The 13,798-nt window shown below is 36.8% G+C and overlaps 1 protein-coding gene across 2 annotated transcripts in view; it reads right to left on the bottom strand.

Moving 5' to 3' along the window:
- PDZRN4 (PDZ domain containing ring finger 4) overlaps positions 1 to 13,798 on the bottom strand; it is a gene marked incomplete at both ends in the record, with an annotated part of 371,596 nt that overhangs the window by 144,562 nt on the left and 213,236 nt on the right. The window contains one exon of one of the 2 annotated variants that reach the window (XM_079715657.1): positions 5,279 to 5,347. The exons of the other annotated variant lie outside the window; for it this stretch is intronic. Coding sequence (XP_079571783.1) covers positions 5,279 to 5,347 — 69 coding nt within the window. Of the gene's footprint in view, positions 1 to 5,278; positions 5,348 to 13,798 lie in introns of those variants that run through there. 2 annotated transcript variants of the gene reach the window in all.

Below are 13,798 nucleotides of genomic sequence, written 5' to 3'. Positions count from 1 at the left end.
CAAACAGGCACAATCCTGGGACATGGGATACTCTCCAAAGCCTGGTGTTGCCCACCACCTCTCAGGCCATGCTCTAGAGCCTGCCTGCTACTTGAGGTTTTAGTAAAACTTGTCACTTGTAGTTCCCCTACTCCAGGTCCATTCACACCTAGCACCTGTTTGCCACCTCCATGGACTTCTTTACCCTTCCATCTCTTTGATTCTCTCTCCCTTCTCATCTCCCCTAATGCCCCCCCAACCATCAAGTCCCTTTGCACTCCTCTAGAAGTCTGTCAACATCTCTGTTAATTCAACATTTTCCTTATCACATATGAAAATTCTCCGCTTATGTGTCTTTCTTCTATTGCCATAGTGTGCTTCTCAAAAGCAAGGACTGTCACATCTGTCTTTGCATCCCCCATGGAAAAAATGAGGACTTGGTACATATTGGACAATCGAAGCTTACTGAAAGTAGTTTATTGAACTGAACAGCATGGCTAGAGTTTAAGGCAGCTGCTAATTGGTTGACAAAAGCAAGACATTATTGTGATGTGTCCTCATTTTTTCCTCTGATTGTAAAGGATAGATAACCTCATTCAAGAAAATTAAAATGAATGGAGAATTTATTATAGAAACATACTGGAACTGGGGAAATGAGGCCTCTCTGAAGACCTGTTATTTATTATTTATGCTTCTCTTTCTCATGACCCATGTGCTCATAGAGACACTTTGTCTAAAGTGTCTCTGATTCTTAATATATTTGATCCTCGTAGATCTGGTGGACCACAGACCCTCAAGCTTCCCAATCTACTTAAAGCCTTCTCCCTCTCTCGATCTCTCTCTTTCTCCCTCTGCATTCCAATCCCTTTAGCTCCTGGTTTAATCAGCTGTTAGATATGGGACAGAGAGGAAGGCAGAGTGATATGGTCTTTCACTAGAAGCTATGGATGGGGCAGAGGCTATGGTCTTTCAAGGAACCATGGTGGGACTCAGTGAGTGTCTGCTGGCAGGGTGGGGGTTAAAGGACAGTCAAGCACCTGACCTGCCTTCAAGGAGTGCACAATTCAGACAGATGAATGTAAAAAACAAGAAACTCAAAAAGTGCAAGCAAAATGCTATGAGAGTTCCAAGGTGGGAAGACATCAATTTTTAAAAAATCAATAATTGCAAAAAGCTCTCTGCCCAAGGAGACATTCAAGCCAATGGGGCAGGTTTGAATAGCTAGTGATGGAAGAAAATAGACAGTGATGGGAGTGGATATAGAGGGCGTTCCACAGAGACTGAAGGAAAAGAACTACATTACAAGGGTCTAAGTTGGGAAGTCAACTTAAAGAGAAAAGCAAAAAGATTGGTCTAGAGAGATTATAAATTGCCCTGGGGGAAGATCAGTGAAAGAGAAAGCCAGAAAGGAACCTAGCACCAACTCAGAAGGTCCTTGAGTATATTGGAATAAGAAGTTCTACTTCATTATATAGTATATAGTAATTGGAAGTCATTGAATACTTTCTAGAAATATTGTTTTAGCAACAGCAATCAGAGTGGACTGGCACACTGACAAATTCTAAGTGGAAAAGTTGTTACCATGATATCAGAGAGAGTTAATAAAAAGAATTGTGATTATGGGAAGACAGGAATTGATGCTGGGGAACATGCAGAAATAAAATAACCAGAAGGTCACTGTGTGGATGAAGAAGTACCTATTTTAATTCGGTGTTTCTGAGTTTCACTGATAGCAAGAATGATGGTGAGACCTTCGCTAGCAGCAAGGAGTGTGGGGGAAGGATGACATTTGGGTAAAGAAGTTAAGACATTATGAGTTGGGTTTACATAGTATGAAACGAAATAAATTTCTGAGGGATATGGGATGGTTACTAGAGAAGGGAGACTACACTAGATTAAAGAAAGTTGTAGAATAAAGGAGACTTGAACATATTTAAAAATTATAGGATGCTATCCTGTAACTCCTTGTTGGGATTTTGTGAGGATTTAATAAGATGATGCTTAGAGAAACAGTGCTTAGCACAGTGCCTAGAACAAAGGAAGTGCCCACTGTTAGCTGCTGTCAATACTGTGATTGTTGTCACTGTCCATGAAGGTTCCATTTCAGTTTTGATACTAATTCATGGGTGCAGGTTGTGGGGAGACCTTCCAGTTGTGCCAAACCAGTCAATATTTGCCCCCATTTGGAACATGGTATTCAACTCCAATGAACACCCCATTGATAAATTTCCATTATTTAATCAATCAAAAAGTTACATTCGATTTATGTATGAAAAATCAAACTTAGAAGTCAACAGATTTAGATATTACCATACAATCTCCCTCATAAATAAATCTGTTTTTAGGTCAGAAATGCCTAACAAGCTACTGCAGCTCTCTTGGTCCAGCTGGCTATTTAATCAGATTAGTACAAAACAGGCAATTTAGTTCGTGTCAATAGAAGGGCCTTGTTCAAATTACCCATTTATTAATTCTTAAGAGGTTAATAAATAACCTACTTTGAATAAAATAAATCACTGCAGATAACAGTTGTGTTCCTGGCACATATAAGAGTTAATAGATGCATGAAAATTGCTTGGTATGAAGGTTACTGGATCTACACAAACCCTAGATTCTTGCATCTGTGTTCATACTGGAGCCGGATTGGCCCAACTCCAGCTGAAAATAATTTTCTTGAAGCAACATTCTTTTTCTTCTGCCAACTGAAAGCCTTAACTCCTCTGTAGGAGGAAAAAATATCAACCAAATTTAAACTTGACCTCATTTCACACTTAGGTACATTATTCTGATTGTTTCACTGGACTCCTCAGTGAGCACATTTGCTTTTGTTACAAATCTGAAACTGTATTCTACTTGGCCCATATTATCAGATAGCAAAATCTAGAAATATAGAAAGAACATTTTTAAAAGTTCAATGTCATAATGATTCTGTTATAGAGAAATAATCTTTTTGCTCTTGGTCATGTAGGTAGTATTCACTGCTAGTCTTAAATTTTCACATCCCCTGATAAACTTTAATTTGCCTTAGCTTGTAAGAAATAATAACAAAAGAAACAAAAAGGCAGGTGCCCTGAGAATTACATCTATAAATAAATACGTATGATTTGGACCATCAGGTGTTGACGTTCGTGTGAGCTAATTTGCTTTAATATACCAGCTAGAAATACGCAGGCTTCCAATCCCCAGTCACTTTTGTATATAGTATCCTCTCTTCTGGGGGCAGCTATGTGCCCTCGTGAACACCTGGTTAAAAACATGCTCACTTTCATGTGTTCTCTGAGCTGCTGCTCCTCCCAATAAAAATAGAAACTAGTCTGCAACACCACACGGGGCTCCCGTGTATGATATGAGCCTATCACTGGTTTCCTTTGATATCTTATCTATTCCATTAACTCAATAAAATAGAGCACAAAGTTAAGGACAAACTGTAGGAGGGCTCCCCTTGGAAAACACACACAAGACCTTTAAGCTGGGGTTTTAACTTATCGAATAAAAGCCAGTTAAATGGAAGCTAATACTTCATTTTCACCCCCTTTATTAAAGATCATAAGTACTACAATTCAGGAGTAGAGAAAATAAAATAAATATATGAAGGAGTCCAGGTAGAAGCAATAAAGAGTATGGCTTATCTATTTTCTCAAGATTTAGGAAGCACTTAAAGGCAAAACTACAGACAATCACTCTAAAATTCTACAACAAAGGCTCCTTAACAAATACAGTGGTCCTTTCTGGATGCAGAAATCTGGCTTGATTTCTTAGCAGAAGATAAACAGCTTAACCGAGGCATAATCAGGGAAGATGCCACCTACTACTTCCTCCATATTATACTTTTATGTCAATTTAGTAATTCAGAGAAAAATTAGATTGATTAATCCACTCCCCTGCTCCTCCACCACCCAAAGAAAAACAATAGTATAACTCAAACTCTTATAAACCAAACTAAAGGGAAGTGTTCCACCTAGAGACTGTTTTCATCAGTCCAAGCAGATGAGAGCTTATCTAGGAATGAAGATGATTTTAACCTAGGCTCGCAAGTTGGTAGTAAAAAGAGAAGCCAAAGGTATTGCCCCTAGTGTAATTAACAATGTTAATCTTCTTTTTCCTCTCTATGGTGATAAAGGAGTCATTTTTATATTTAATTAATGCAGAGGATCATTTTGGAAAGTGGCTAATGAGGCTCTGATCACATTACCATGAAAATGTGCATTAACATTGCAACTAAGGAGGCTGTTTCATGTGTAGCAAATCCACTTTGTAATTAGCCCACTGTGAAATGAATCACGTCAGGGGGAAATCTGAGGGAACCAGTAGGCAGTGGGCACTTGGCGACTGCTGTGCCCACAGACCACCAACATCCCAAACATTGTCTTTCATCAGCAATATCATCTAAAAACAAAAGTAGTAGTATGTCACATCTGGGACAAACTGGAAGAAGGGAGGAATAAACTTTATTTTGCCAAACAAGAAATTTGGACTTCATACACCCCCAGGGAAACCTGCCTAAATAAAATGGTGAATTAATAGAATTCTATGAAAACTCTGAAGCCTGGGAATATCATTTTCTTATTTTTATTCTGAAAAGCCCTCAGATACACATTAAAGGGACATCCAAATTTACGCACAGTTTTCCTTTTTATTACAATACAAATATTGTAATAAGCTCTTGAAATTAATTTCTATTGCTAAACAGACAAAGAAATTATAAAAAAGGATCCAAGAACAAATGATAAGAAAATTCCTTTATCTACTTTTTTAATCGAAGCCGAGACATAGCATGTATTTTTTTTCTCATAAAATACAAATATACCAGGTCTTCCTCTTAAAACCAAAGCACAAATTCCTAATTAGTCAAATAATTCTTCTGACTAACAAGATTTGGCAAGAAACTTTTCCTGTCTATTCCAAATAACTGAGCTCACAGACCTATTAAATCCCAATATTTATGCAGACAATGATACATTTGATTTTCAAATGTCAACTCTATTCCAAACTGAAAGAGGGGCTTCAAAATATTACAGACATGGATCCCAGTGTTACTCCTTTTACTTAACTGACATCTTGGCAGTAGATACAAAAAAATGTTAAAAAGAATCCCACAGGAAGTCATCTGAAGGGGGAGTGGCAAGGAAGCTGAAAACTGCCACCCCAAACCAAAATAAAAAGCCCCCAGCCAGCAAGTCTACCTTTCATTCTGAAATCTACAGAAAGAAAAATTAAAGCTAGCCACAGTTCATTTACCATTTTCCAGACAAACACAAAGCCTGGCAATTTCGTTGCTGGTAACAGACCCTGCACTCACCTGGGAAACTTCATACAGCAGTTTGTAGTGTTCCTCTCTTTTCTGAAAAGTGCACAAATTGCAGCCCATTCTAACAAGCAGAGAGAGAGAGCAAATCTTCTAATTTCCCCAGAACTGAAAGGCAAGAGAACTGAAAGGGAATCACCCTCCAGACTTGACTACTGTTTTTCATCAGTCACTTCAGTCCAGAAACACAGACAAACCGCTGTTAGCTGGAAGCACAAGCCAGGGTGCTGTAGAGCAGCATGCTCTTCTTCGCTTTCCCTAAGTATCTTGCACTCACGGATACACACACAGAGTTTCCAGTCAGTTCATGGCAACACTCCCCCTGTCTCTGCATCAGTGCACATGACTACACAGATTCCAGCTCATGAATATTAATAGTACCTCATTGATTATTTATGACAGAACATGTTAGCAGGGAGGGGTGTCATAGCTGCTGCTGGTGACAGATGAATATTCACTAATTAAGAAGCAAATGTAGTGTGGTTAAACAAAATTCACTTGTGTCAATACCATCTCTGTTTATTAAGGATAGAGGGGTTGAGCATAGGGCATTTCAATGAAGAACATACACTTAATTTCTCCATTAATGTAAGCTTTTAATATGGGAGTAAGAAATTCAGAAACAGAAATATTATACTTAGTTCACATCTCCATGTTTTGTCACAATTAGAAGAAATATTTTCAGTATTATTAAGTCTAGGGGAATATGGATAGGAGCAATTATTTAAATCTATAAAATAAACACAGAGGCAAAGGAAAATTTGGGGAGTGATGTGGGAAAGGAACAGAAGATGGGGGGTGTCATTCAGAGTTTTAATCCTGATCCTTCAAAAATAACTGAATAGTTCATATGTAAAGACCATTACTTACTAGGGAGGAAATAAGGCATATTTTCTTAATCTAAATAAAGAACATTTAAGCAAGTATCAGTAGATATACTTGTACAGATAATAAATATTTTAATTAGATAATGGAGCATACCTATTGAATGTAAATTTGCAGCCCTGTAATACATGCAGGTCTATATTTAAAAATTAGATAAACACAATGCCTTTTCTGAGAAAAATTTCAAATGCATATAGTATTTATGCTAATTTTATTAAAGTCATATATAATATTTCAGAAAGCTGACACTGGTAATATTTAAATTCTAATGTAATGCACATTGACTCCATTTATGATTCTAAACTTAGAGTTCATAATATACAAAGGTGAACACAGACTTAAAAACTAAACTTAAATGTTTAGATAACAGAAGTAATGAATTTAATTTCATACTCTAGCAATATATATATTGTATTGCAAGCTGGCATTTTTTGTCCCTTAAAAATATGCTGCAAACAGCTAAAGCAGATAATAAAAGAAAATTCCTTTTGTTCCTGTACTGACTTATCCACAACCTCTGCTAATTAAGAAGTATGTGCTTGTACCAGCACATCTTTAAACTGGACAGGATAGCAGGTGGGTTCCAAAGCAAAAATAATGACTTGGAAACTGATGACTCTGGTTAGGAATTACATTGGATCCTGAAGATTTTTAATTGCTCAACACTTATGGATAGCTATTTTGGGGGTCCAATTTCCTAAAAGTGCTTTGTCAAATGTTTAGAATCGATAACAGGAAATGATTCTAATGAGTACTAATTGTTAGCAAATTGGCTTTGCAACTAGCAACACCTCAACACCAGCAAGGAGCCAGGAGATAAGCAATCATCTGCTGCTTATCAGTCATTTCCCTTGGGATGTAATAATCCGATTTTCTGGGCCTAATTTCACCTAACAGCCTGGATGTAAGCCAAGCTAAGAGAACTAGATGAAAGCGGCATCATAATTGAGGACCTGATGTGAACAAAGTTTACCAGGACTTCCTGCAAATTAGAAACCACTTGTAGTAAATATTAATTATTTTGATTCCTTTATGAAAAGGATATTTTCAAGGAAGTATTTGAGGGGACCTTTGTGAAAACCAGTTGTGGCTACAAACAGATGCAATCTCCTTAGGTGCAGCTGTAAAATATATATGTTTGATGCTTTTTAAAATTTTAATTTTCTTTGAGTCTCTACCCCACTTCCCATGAAGTGTTCTTATGCTAGAGATCACATCCTCAAAGCAAGCATTGACTGTTTTTTGAAGGATTCTATATTGCTGAGCTGTGATAGAATTAATGACTCTCAGATGTTTAAATTCTGTGCTTTAAAAAGTCAGATCAAGGAATTAGAATGCAGTAAGGCAAGGATGGTTCACTCATCTATCAATGAAAGTGTTTGCTTCCCTCACTGATAAAAGTCTTTATGCAACAGGTTTTGAAAGCTAAGTAGGAAACAATTATTGAGGCTATGGTTGCTTATTGGGGCTTTCTTATAATATTTTGTAGTTGGCTTGTAAAGAAAAATTAAATAATCACAGCTTTAAAATATTTTCTTAGTCATAAAAAAGTAAAGAACGAACAGTGAAGTAAGAAATTTCAAATTAAAGCTATTCTTTCAGCAATAGTTTTCTTGGCTGTTTTCTTTACTCATTACTATTTCTGCTATTCTCTAATTTCTATCTCAGGAAGCAAGGGCAGCTTCTCCAATCATTTATCAAATGCTGCCCTTGGCCCATGCACCTTGGAAAGATTCCATCTTTTGCTCCTAATGGGTTCATCCTGGAGAATTGAAAGGTGATTTGAAAAAAAAGAACTATAATTCCAAATTTCTCTAAATTTCAATAGAGAATGAGGGTTAGATTTTTCCAATGACTAAACTGTGAAATCTTGTATTAGAATATAAAGTTTGAAGCAAATAGAGACAAATGAGTTAACCTGAACAATGTTTTAACAATGCAAATAGATTAGATATTATCTGTTTTGGACAGTAATAATATGGAAGAGTATTAAAAACACTCTTAAAAATTTTTAAGATAAGTTGAAAATAAACAGAGAATAGATGTTTATCTTCCCAAATATCCTTAGGAACAAATTCATCAAAGTGTAAAAACATATGTTGGGTTGGGTATATATTTCAATATATAGTTGTTTATTTTAATTGCTTTTAATTTATGTTAGTTTACTCCCCTCAAACGTAGTGGCATTCAAAATAGGAGATGTTCATCAAGATCTGGACTGCTATATAAGAGGGCTCAGTGAGAAGTAAATGAAAGAAAGGAATCCAGCATTTATCTTGCTTTTCCTATATAAACAGTACTGCTAGACTAACCAAATAGTAGATGAGAGGAAGTTTCTCTTTATAGAATTATGCCAGCTAACAAACAAAAAAAAGGAATGATAGAGCATGCCCATGCCAGCAGCCCTTAATTATTTAATGGACCTAGTAGTGAGAATTAATGGCTGCTGACATGACACACTCATGCACACACACAGGAGATAACTGGACATTGTGTATCACCTGACAGAAGAAAACGACACCTTTCCAAAAATGAGTCTTTCCCAAAGTTGAGCAAATTACATGGAATGTGGAGGACCAAGGAGCATGTTAAATTATGCCATGGAGATGCAGTCAGCCAAATTCAGACTGTGGGCAACTCAACATCGATAGATACACATTCCAGTTTCTGAGAGAGAGGGAGAGAGGCAGAGAAAGGAAGAGAGAGGGAAGAGGGGAAGGGAGCTAGAGAGAGGGAGATATGATGGCTAGAAAGTCTACAGATTAAAAGAGACTTTAATGACATTTTATAAACAGACATTACTAAGCTATATGTTTGGGTATGCAAATCATTTGGGTGATAAAATGATAAATAAACCTAAGAAAATGATTACCAAAAAAGTCAAGAGGATGGTTACTCCTTAGGGGTAGAGAGGGAGCTGTGTTTAGGAGGGGACACCAGAAAGTTTCAGCGTGGCTAACAAAGTTCTAACTCCTGATCTGGGTAGTGGTTTTACTAGGTGGTCATGTGATAATTCATTTAATTGAGCTTTGTTTTATGTGTTTTCTATATTTTTGCTACATTTACAAGAAAATATTTTAAAAACTAATTAACAAAGAGGGTGTACCTGGGTTCCATCCCTGGTGGTCAATACAGTACACAGTTGCAGGCCCTACTAGAGAGAGATGAACAGTCCAAATATGCCTATTTTGAGCCACTGATCTCCTTGAGTCTGTGACAGCTGCCATCAGTTGCATATGATTCTTTCTCTATTGCCTTTGCAATGACTGGGGCTGTTTCTCCTATGTGGGTGTGGATGTTCGGTAAGTAACTCCACTCTCTGACCCTCTCTCTATCTTTGCCACAGTCATGTGTGGATCTTCTAAGTAGGCTGTGACTACCTATCTTGACACCTAGTATACAAATTTCCACCTTAGTCTCAAACTTGAATTCATTTTAGGGATATATCTGGGCACTTTTGAGTAGACACTTAGCTGCCTAACATTTTCTAAAGTTAATATCTTATATTCAATCACAAAGAACTGAGGCTCAGAGAGACAGGGATTTGCTCAAGGTTAAAGTGAGTAAAGAGATCTGAACTCAGTTCTCCAATTACAAATTCTGTGGTTGAATTTGATAGCTAGTTTGCTGAGCTATCTCTCTTGTAGAGGAAGCTAGAGCTACATCAATATGCCTTTACATGATCCTGATGACAGGAAATGAAGGCTAGCCCTTCAAAGTGCTGAAATGAAGTGTGAGAGAGAGAGAGGAGAGAGAGAGAGAGAGAGAATGAACAAACCTTTAAAAAGATAGATATAGCCTGAAATAATGAAAGTGATTTGTAGTTAAAAATGTAAACTTTATCAAACTACTGAAAAAATTTTAATATGTCACAGCTAAATCACTTCAGTTGGCTAAAACCCCTCCACAGCTTTCATTGCATGTGGTCCCTGAGTGTGCAGTAGAAAGTAGAAGAAAGGACAACTCATCCCGGTTTGCCTGGGATTTCCCTGGCTCTTAGCTCAAAGTTCCCTATCCTGGAAGGCCTACAGTTTCGGCAAACTGGTCCCTGGAATGCACACCTCTTTTTTCAGGCTCCAGCAAAGCCAAACAGCTGTATACGGGTCCCCATCTCTTCCTACTGTTGGCCCAGATTTTACTTCATCCTGCTTATTCTTCAGAAACACAAATCAAGCTATTGTGGTTCAGTTTAAATGCTCTCTCCTTCCTGGACTCTTGGAGTTGAAGTAGTGATCTCTTCAACTTGTGAATTCTCAGTGCATTTTATCTGTATCCATCTCAAGACACATAACACTGTTACTTTACATCATTTTTACATACACAACTTACCCCTCTTATTGGACTATGAGACATGTGAGGACAGCAGTAACATAAGTCCTGGGCAACCTGAAATGAGTTGGTCAATTGATCTTTGACTTCCTCAAAATACTAGCCTGGTGCCTTTCACACTGCAATAGAGGCATAGTGAATGAGTGACAGTTATTGGGATATGAGAACAGACCTGATTCTGGCAAAGTGACATATATTTGTGTTTCTACTCTATACCTAATTTCCAGGTGACATTTTTCCCCCATTAGGGCTGGTTCAAGAACATTAAGTGAAAGGACTGAAGAATCATAAGCATTAAGATAGATTTAATCTGGTTCAATTCTATAAACATAAATTCGGGAATCCATGAAACAGAATTTTTTGTGCCAGGTACACAAATAAGTAAAGTATGATCACATGTGTTTTATCAGTTATTTAATATATATATATACTATGTATACATTTCAAGTTATACTTTGTTCCACATATTAGTCACATATTCATCTATTTATTCCCCAAATGTTTATTGGGCACTTATGTCTGGTGGTATAATAATGTAAGGCGTTTGAAATTATACATCATCTCATTTGATGTTTACAATTTCTCTGAAGCAAACATGTCAGATATTATCCCTTATTTATTAATGAAGAAATTATTAGATATTGAAATTCCCAATGCCAGGAGACCTAGAGCCTTTGTCTTTTGGCTCTAAACCAGTGTTTTCTCCAGAATACTATGCAATATCAACTAATATCATGAATTTACAAAAATTCTCCTGTTGATAGTACACATGTGACATCCATTTGCTTAGTTACAGCTCCAAGGACCAGTGTGTAATGGATCATCCTTTTCACACTGTAATCACTAAGTGACCATCTTCATTTTGTATCTACAATTACTGCTTGCAGAACTAAGAGGGCTTTACCAACTTATGGACTCCTAAGAATGTCAAGTTATTAGACTAGACTCCAATGGAAAGAAGGGTGTGGATTGCAAGGAATAGGACTAGGGTTCCATTTGAGCTTTGTTACTATTACCTGTGTCACTTTGTGCAACTTACATACTCTGAAATAATACTTAATTTGCAGGCTGATTGTGAAGATGGAATGAGATAAAATACATGAGAAGGGATTCATTAACTGTGAAGTTTTTGGTCCATATTGGGGCAATGGCTCGACATGTGTTCTAGAATCATTCTGCCCTGGGTCAAGTCCCAGCTCCCCTAATTTCTATCTATGTGATGTTAGGCAAGTTATTATTTTTTAACTTTCTCTGTTTCTTTGTTTCTCATCTCTAAAGCAAAGATAATAATAGCATCTACCAAACAATTACTGCAAGAGTTAAAGTTACTGTGATGATAATGTGTCATGTATACCTGGCACATAGGATGTACCCCCATCCCTACTGGCTACTAGTAATCATACAAGTAGTGTGGTAATGATAATAATGATCTCGGTTTCCAATTTCCAGGTTATCTATTTCTAATTTTTCTATCATAATAAATCCCTATTACATTAGTTCAAACTTACTTCATGGAAACATCATAGCCATACTTCTGTCCACCTTGTTTGCTATTGTACACTTGCATGTTTGTCATTCAACAACTTCTGAAAGGCTGTTTCCCAGCCCCTTGTATAACAGAAATAGTGGTGCATTTTGTAAATGCATAAAAAATTTTTCTGTGTAAAGAATGTAATGTAATACATTCAGAGTAATAACCCTGATGTTATATTTACTTCTTTTAATGCATAATGTGTAAATAATGTGAACATAAGTGTACAAGAAACTGATGATCACATCTGAAGCAAGATTCATATAACTGTGAAATAGGTAGTTCTTTGAAATTTAACGACGACTAATCTAGCCCAGTATAATATTGGCTTTCTTGATTTGATCATCTATAGGCCAATTGGCTATGTACATTCCAGGGTATCATGTTTTGGTAATGTCACACTGTTTAGCAACGTCATGGATAGTATGTAGGGTTTCCCAGCACACTACCATCACTGTTTTTAGTTCTACAGAAGTGACCTAGTAAATGCTCAGCAAATCCTTTCATTTACCAGAATTTTTTGAACACCATGATGGGTAGAGAATGGTGATAATTCTTACACATTTTTGAAAATAAGAGCTAGCACTCATTTAGCATTTAGCATTTAGCACTTATATAGCATTTTTTATATACCAGTCATAATTCTGACACTACTGTTATTAATTTGGTTTAATCCTCATGTCAACCCTCATAGGTGAGTACTATTAATATCTCCTCTTGACATGGGTAGAAAATGGGTCACGTTAGTAGTAAATGGGGGAGCTAGGAGTCAAACCCAAGCAGTCTGGGTCCACTGCTTAATCAGTAGTTTATACTGATTGTCACTCAGAGATAATCATCATTATGACAAATTCCTAGATGGTTAGAACAAGGCATTCTGATGATGCTTGTAGCACACTGAGATGGAATAATTTCCCCAAGGACCAGAAGTGTAGTCTAAACTTAACTCCCATGTTCCAAGTTGTATCCTCAAGCATGGCTGCATAAAATAGATTGAATAAATCTAAGCAATTTCATAACCTTACTCCACTCCACTGGTGATGGAGGATTGATGCACTGAATATGTACCAAAAACTGTAGAATATCTTTCCTTCTGTAATAAATATAAATAAATATTAAATGCATTAATAGTAGGGCAGTCATATCTCTATATTAAAAATTATCAACAGTTGCTTAAGTAAATTTGGAGGTTTTGAGAAAAGTGAAGGTATACAGATTTGCTGATGACCCCCAAATTTGAATCTCCAGGTTTAATTTCTCTCTTAAGCTTCAGAACCCCTTATTCATTGACTAATACCTTAACATATGGGTTGTCCATAGCACATTAAATTCAATTTATCAAAACTTAAGCCATAATCCTCTCCCTCCAAAACTGCTGCTTTACAAGTGCTCTGAATCAAAGAATGGCCTGACCATCTCCAGGGGCTCAAGTCTGAGGTCTGAGCATCTGCCTTGGCTCTTCTCTCTCCCTACACCTAATGACCAAGCACTGTCAACTTTAACTGCTACATCTCTCTTCCTTCCTTCCCAGACCACTCTCCCAGGTTCAGGCTACTACCTTTTCTCAGCTGGGTCCTTCATTCACTCAAGAGCATTTGGAGTTTAGAATCATATAAGGAATGACCTGATGGGTTTTTGCTTCTCTCTGCCTGCAAACACACATATATAAGCCCTTCATTTTTAATTAATTTTTTAAAAAATTGAAGTATAGTTGATTTACAATGCTGTGTTAGTTTCAGATGTACAGCAAAGTAATTCCGTTATACATA

This window comes from Hyperoodon ampullatus, assembly GCF_949752795.1.
Source record: "Hyperoodon ampullatus genome assembly, chromosome: 11".
NCBI classification, from domain to species: Eukaryota; Metazoa; Chordata; class Mammalia; order Artiodactyla; family Ziphiidae; genus Hyperoodon; species Hyperoodon ampullatus.
The sequence above is the reverse complement of the archived record's forward strand: the minus strand, read 5'-3'. Positions and strand labels throughout refer to the sequence as shown.